At 47.9% G+C, this 6,936-nt stretch overlaps 1 protein-coding gene and 1 pseudogene across 1 annotated transcript; both read left to right on the top strand.

Annotated features, from left to right (window-relative positions):
* The first annotated feature begins 45 nt into the window (after positions 1 to 45).
* Positions 46 to 4,001, top strand: LOC127760023 (protein RETICULATA-RELATED 4, chloroplastic-like; annotated as a pseudogene).
* Positions 4,002 to 4,715: 714 nt separating this feature from the next.
* Positions 4,716 to 6,572, top strand: LOC127760033 (UPF0481 protein At3g47200-like). The gene is made up of 2 exons (XM_052284245.1): positions 4,716 to 5,531; positions 5,622 to 6,572. Exons 1-2 carry the CDS (start codon positions 4,716 to 4,718, stop codon positions 6,570 to 6,572), a joined length of 1,767 nt encoding a protein of 588 aa, XP_052140205.1.
* The last annotated feature ends 364 nt before the right edge of the window (positions 6,573 to 6,936 follow it).

Raw genomic sequence — 6,936 nt, forward strand, 5'->3', positions numbered from 1 at the left:
ATCCGGACGTCATCGTTCCCGCCGCCGGTGCAACAGCCAATCGCGATGTCGTCGTGGCCGCAGCCACCGCCGCCGCCGCCGGTTCAACTCAGCATGCAGTTCCTCCCTTCCCGGCCGGAGCCGGCCGCCGCCGCGCGCACGTCCATCTGCTGCACCTGCGGCGTCCCCATGGCGCCCAACGCGGCCAACACGTGCGCCCTCTGCATCCGCTCGCGCGTCGACATCGCGGCGGGGGTGCCGCGCCACGCCGACGGGGTGCACATCCTTCCACCGTCATGCATGCATCGCCGCCGAGCTGCTCGCTGCGTGCTCCGTCATCTAGCTGTTCCAGCGGCATGCAATTGCAGAGCGAAACACGTCAAGAAATTAAATAACTGAACGCGATTTCTTCTCTGTAATTGCAGATCCCCATTGATAATGATTGTGATTGTAATTGCAAAAACCAGGCTAGAAACCCCCAAAGGGGGTGAACTACATGATATCCATTTTTGAACTTTAAGGGCGTGTTTTACATAAAGTGAAGAGTTGGGGGGGGGGGGGGGGGGGGGGATGGGGACTTATCCCACTTTTGTTTTATTATTTGTGAAAGAGTAAATTGCACCCACGGTGCATCAACTTGGCAGGTGGGTGCAATTTGGAACAAGAACTTCAGAAATGAGCGTTCTAGTGCAACTACTTGGCAAATATATGCAATTTAGTATAATAACTTTATAAGTGATCGTATAAATGTAACAACTTGCAAGTAGGTACGATTTTGATACAATAAACTAAGAAATTATGCAACAACTTAATTATTTGGAGCATTTTCTATATAGATTCAGTTTAAGTAATTATTTTGACAATATGCTAGTGGATTTGTATAAGCATATTTATATTTTTATTATAATAATTAATAACTTGAAGTCAATTAAACTGGATGTAAAAATTATTATATTTCGGTTGATATTTGAGAAGGTAAAGAAAATGAAAAAAAAAATCTTAAGGTAATTGGATGTAAACTGTATGTGCAATATAATTATTAAAGATTAAATTTAATATCTAAGGTAATATTCATAGGATGACATCGGGAAAAAAACTCACCTAGCATATGCCTAGCCAAGTTGATGCACCAAAATACAAATTGTCAAGTTCTTGTACTAGAACGCATCTACTTGTCAAGTTGTTGCACTCGGACGCTCAATTCTCAAGTTCTTACACTATATCGCACCCACCTGCCAAGTTGTTGTACCGTGGGTGCTACTCATCTAGGTCATGGCAATAGTTGCGGATTTCATGCTTGTCTATCTTCCTGCTCCAACTGTATCTCTGCAGCCATCACTTGCAACAAATGCTGGCCATATTGCTAACTTTTTCCATAACTGCCCAGATAATGCATTTCAGGTAACTTGATTACTGAACTTTCAGTTTCTAACAAGACTTCTCTAGTTCCTCCTTTTATTTAGAAACACTTTTATGTAACCTGTGCTGCAGATTGCTTTGGCTGGAAGATCATTCTCACTTCTGCAGAGGCCAGGAGCTATTGTGGTAAGTATCTTGTAATGATCCTTAATTTATTTTACACTCTGTTTAAATTGACTAACAATATTTTGTCTTGTTTCATAGAGAAATGGTGCAAAACTCTTTGCAGTTGGTACTAGTGCATCTTTGGTAAGTCTGTCACTCCATGGCTAAACGCCTATATAGTTTATATGTTTCCTTCCCCTTAGAGAAATCGTTGTTGTTTCTTAGTGGTAATCAGAAGGGTATCCTCTTATTATGAACTTTTGATCAATGAGTTCATACAGAATGGAAAATATCTGTAAGAAATTAATGCACTATTATTATGTAGTAAAAAGGTTTTTAGTATACTTGTTTTTATTATGTCAATTATTGTCAAACCTTCATATCTAGTGACATTCTATGGTATTTGCATTTGCATTTCTGACCTTCATACAAGAAAAATATCCTTGTATTTGCATTTCTGACCTTAGCAATTTCAAATGAGCAATCCTGTTGCTATTTTGTTTTTCTCTTAAATCAACAGAAGCACCCTCAGGAAAATTTGTAAGCTCACAATGTCCATGATTTTATTGTCTTTCTCAGGTTGGCACTGGGGTCACAAATGCGCTGATCAAAGCAAGGAAGGCTGTTGACAAAGAATTTGATGATGAAATTGAGGATATTCCAATTGTCTCAACTAGTGTTGCCTATGGTATATACATGGCAGTTTCTAGTAATCTCAGGTAAAGTTGTCTTCAATATTCATATAATATGCTTTGTTTTTTTTTAAATCTCTGATTAATTTTATTATGGTAAATTTTACCACAGGACATCGTGACTTTGCGGTTTTAGCTGTAGGACATCGCGCAAAGTAACTTTTGGGGGAAAACACTCTCAAAATATGGTTATTTGCTGGTGGACACCGCACCCATTAAATTAATGATTTCTATGCTGAGTAGACGAGATGGCTCCACTTTTTTACATGAATTGACCAAATTGCCCCTTATTCCTCTTTCTCTTCCTATCTTCTTCCTCTCTCTCCCTCGACGGCGTGGCTTGCGATGACTGTGCAGCGCAGCGCAGCGCGCGATGCAGGTGACTGGCGACGCGATAGAGGGCGGTGGATGACATGATGGCACACTCGTCTAGGAGCGGTGGCCAGCGCGAAGGTGGAGCAGCGGCCGACGCGGCTTGCGGCGACCGTGTGGCGCGATGCGGGCGGCCGGCGCGCGACACGGGGACGCACTCGTGCAGGAGCGGCGGTCGGTGTGATGGCGGAGCAACGACCGGCGTGGCTGCGCGGCATAGGGCGGCGGGCGATGCGAGCGGCCGGCGACGCGGCACAGGGCATTGAGCAATACGAGCAGCCCGCGACGCGGCACAGGGCGGCGGGCGATGCGGTGGCGCACTCGTGCAGGAGCGGCGGCTAGCGCGAAGGTGGAGTAGTGGACGGCGCGGCTCGCGGCAACAGTGCGGCGCGATGCGGGTGGCCAGCGATGCATATCAGGGTGGCGCACAACGCGGTGGCACACTCGTGCAGGAGTGGCGGCCGGCGTGATGGCGGAGCAACGGCTGGCGTGGCTATGCGGCACCAGCTACAGCAGAAGACGGCCGCCGCTGTCGTAGACAACTGCCACCGCCACTGCCCCCACGCCCAGCTCTTCTCTGCTCCGCTCCCTGACCCCACGACGTCGCCCAGCGTGTGGCGCTCCCTCCCTCACCGGCATACGGCTCCAATCAGCTGGCCTCCCTCTTCGGGTTCCTGCTTGTGGGTTAGCCCAGCACGAGCCATCTCCTTCGCGTTGACATAGAGGACGGATAAGCGCTAGCCATTGCAGTGTGGAAGGAGGGGATAGAGAGAAGAGAGAAGGAAGACCTGACATGTGGACCTAAGGACATTTTAGAACTTTCACACAATTTCTCTCTCCTATTCAACCGGAAATTCATTTAATGGGTGCGGTGTCTACTAGCAAATAACCACATTTTGAGAGTGTATTCTCCCAAAAATCACTTCGCGCAATGTCCTACAGCTAAAACCGTAAAGTCACAATGTCCTGTGGCAAAATTTGCCTTTTATTTTTGGTTGTTTCATGATTTCATCATGGGGGCAATGAGAGACTACCCTCGGTTACTTTATTTTCCATCTAAAAAAAATCCTTCCTCTTAGCCTCAGATTATAAAGTTGTTTGCTGCACACTTTGTCTTCTTTTTAACGATAAAAGTAATATGCTTCATCAGGTACCAGATTTTAGCTGGTGTAATTGAACAGAGGATGCTGGAGCCACTATTGCATAACCACAAAATACTGCTGAGTGCATTGTGCTTTAAGGTCCGGACTGCTGGAGCCACTATTGCATAACCACATTCTTAGGTTCTTTACTGTGAGTTTTCTTTGCCTCTTGAAATTTAGAGTTCTTGGTCCTGTCGCAGTCCTATTGTAGTTACTGGAAAGCTACTTCGTGTGCAGGTGGGTTGACTATGCCAGGTGGATTGGCGTTCAAAAGGTTCAAGAGGAGAACTGAAGTTACTCAAGTGATCAGTATGCTTTTTATTTGTCATGCATATTTGGAATTATGCCTTTTAGTTTTAGCATGGTGTGGAAGCATTCAAATATTAGAAACTGAAAAAAATATCATAGTTCAGTTCTCGTGAGGCAATTTGCTTGTTGCAATTTTTCTTAATAGATTTCAAGGTTTTGTATTCATGGGATGAGAGAACCAGGTTTCTTGTAGTGGCTCACTTTGTGGTGATTCTTTGTTGGTCTCTCGCGCATTAGTGAATTTCTTCACCTTATAAGTCCAGAGCGACCCAATTTGGTGGTGGAGAGGGTGGAAGATGAACTAATCAACCTGCCTACTATTTTTCGTTGGACATGCTAACTTACCTACTACTTTCTATCCTAAAATGTAAGCACAGAGGTAGTAATTGATTGAACAGTAGGCATAGCTGGTGTTATCTCGCTTTGACGTCAACTGCTAAACCAAAAATAAAAAATGTGACCAGCCAGATCTAAGAAGGTTTGGTACCAATGTCTTTTATTAAGGCCTAAATTAATTGTAGGGTTTAGTGATTCCCATAAGTCTTGTCATGTGCCTCTTCGCCGGCACCAGTTATGCCCTTCCTCACTCACCGGACTCCAGCTCCGCTGAGTACATATAATCATCCCCTAAGGCTGAGGCGGCTGCATCATTGGCTCAAATAAAGGCCATCACCAACCGTAGAGAAACCGATCAGCCATGGCCGCTGCCAGCCTCCAACAGCAATCGCCGAACCAGGCGATCCAGGCCTCGGGGGCGTCCACTATAGCTGTATTCTCAAACCTGATACCGATACAGCTGATGGCTAGCGTGGACCCGACGTTACCGGCAGCCGGATTCCAAGCTGGCGATGCCATTAATATTGCTCCGCCTTCACAACCTCAAGCGCCAGCCGCTGGTGCGCCGCCGATGGATGGTGCGACGCACGGGCCTCCGGTCAATTGGCAAATACCTCGTGGTGCTGGCAAAGCACGCGGAGGAGCACCGTTCCCGGCCGGGGTCACCGCTGGCGTGAACCAACAGCCGAATGGGTGCACCGATCCTGGAGATGCGTCGTCTGCATCAGGTGGGACAAAATTATGGAGCCTGCCATCTAAAATCCTCCACGTCGCAATGGTCCCGCCCCCCGACGGCTGCATCGGGCGGCTAGAAACCGTGGCAATACCACCTGGAATGTGCAACCCAATGGTCGTGTTCCTTGGTCCGCTCTTCTCGTTCATGGAGCAGAGGCAGGGGATGGAAGCGACCAAGTGGACGTACGTTCACAACCTGATCCGCCGAGCGCACGGCAAGGAAGATATCGAGCAGAAGCTGACGGCGTATCTCAGCTGTATCGACAAGAGGGAGCCAGAAATCCGGCAACGCTATGACCCGTCGGAATGCAGGATCACTCCCGAGGAGATGGTGGAGATGATGGTGCTCGACGGCCTCTTCATCATCGAGGTGTTGATCGACCATTGGCTGGGCAAGATTAACAAAGGATCGGCCTCGCCGGAGGTGAAGTCTGAGAAAGTAGTAATTCATCATCAGGAGACGCCTGAAAACGGCGATCCTGATTTCCGGCCGTCGTTGGCGCCCACGATGTTGCCACAAGCGTTGAGGGAGGACTTCATTCCACTGAAGGTCAGGTGGGAGCCGCACGCGCTTCGGTACGACCTCGTGGTCGTCCCAAACCAGATCCCATTCTTCGTGCTGGAGGAGCTGTTCAAGATGACCGAGGTCCCCGAGCTCGGGGAGTCTCAGAAGCAACCCGCAAAGCTCAGGGAAATCGTACTCGATTATCTCGTCGGCGGTGTAGACGACGGTGCACTAGCCGAATTCGAAGGGCGCCCCATATACCACATCCTGCATCTGGTGCATTTACATCTGACATTTTCCAAGGAAGAAACTCGAGTCTCAGCTCTGCAGCCGGTTTCGCCGGTTCCACGGCCATCTTTGCTGGACAAGGCCTTGGACAAGTTGAAGAAGAAGCGCATGGATCTGCGCGCGTCTTTTAAGCGGACCTTCTCACGGTCCTCTATCCTACCTGTGGGCTGGAAAGAATGGAAGCAGATCCCGCCGTTGCGAGAGCTCGTCCGTGTTGGCGTCAAGCTGAAGCGGACGGAGACGTACCGGTTTGCAGACGTCAAGTTCAAATACGGGAAGCTAGAGATCCCGGCCGTCGCGTGGCGTCCGTATCACATGCGGTTGCTCACCAACCTCGTGGTACTTGAGATGTCCGGGTGGTGGCCACGTGAGAAGCGGCTCTTCTGCAGCTATGTCATGTTCATGTCCGAGCTCCTCATGAAGAAGGAAGATGCTGCTCTGCTCTTCAAGATGGGCATCGTCCAGGGGAACAACATCAGTGGCGACTTCGAGAAGAGCTTGATCTGTCCAATTCTGATGCTGGCAGATGTCAGCCACGGCTCCAAATATGAGCATTGCTTCTCAGACCTCATCAACGACATGATCGATTGCTACCAGCGTTGGAGCAAAGTTGGTGCCGCGCCACGCAGCTCCAAGCAGGTTAGTGGACCCACACTGGCCGGCAGTAAAAGTTCGTTGAGACAACTGTGACCCTTAAGTCGGTGATTTAATGGATACAACTAATGCCGATCCAGTATTCCAGTACAAAAGATCGGGTGCCCTCCCTGTAGCCCACATCGTTCTTTCCCTTGCTGCATGCATTTTCCTTTTTTTTTTCTCTCAGCACTGTGTACTATCTTCTTTTTCTCTCGAATAAATTGCACTCATAAAACACAAAATTAGCAAGTAGATACAATTCAGTATAAGAACTTGAAAAAAAAATCATACTGGTGCAACAACTTAGCTATTTTATGTATTTTCTTATAAAGACTACCACCTATGATTTTGTTGCTACGCATGTATGATTCATTTTAGGGACCCTTCATTTTATGGCAAGCACAGACTTAGTATGTAG

Source organism: Oryza glaberrima, chromosome 1, assembly GCF_000147395.1.
Source record: "Oryza glaberrima chromosome 1, OglaRS2, whole genome shotgun sequence".
Classification (NCBI taxonomy): Eukaryota; Viridiplantae; Streptophyta; class Magnoliopsida; order Poales; family Poaceae; genus Oryza; species Oryza glaberrima.

Excerpts from the sequence above, each read along its gene's own strand:
- LOC127760033 (XM_052284245.1), top strand. The coding sequence starts at position 4,716 with ATGGCCGCTGCCAGCCTCCAACAGCAATCGCCGAACCAGGCGATCCAG. Across the intron at positions 5,532-5,621 it reads AGGTGAAGTCTGAGAAAGTA|GACTTCATTCCACTGAAGGT; the intron begins GTAATTCATCAT and ends GCGTTGAGGGAG.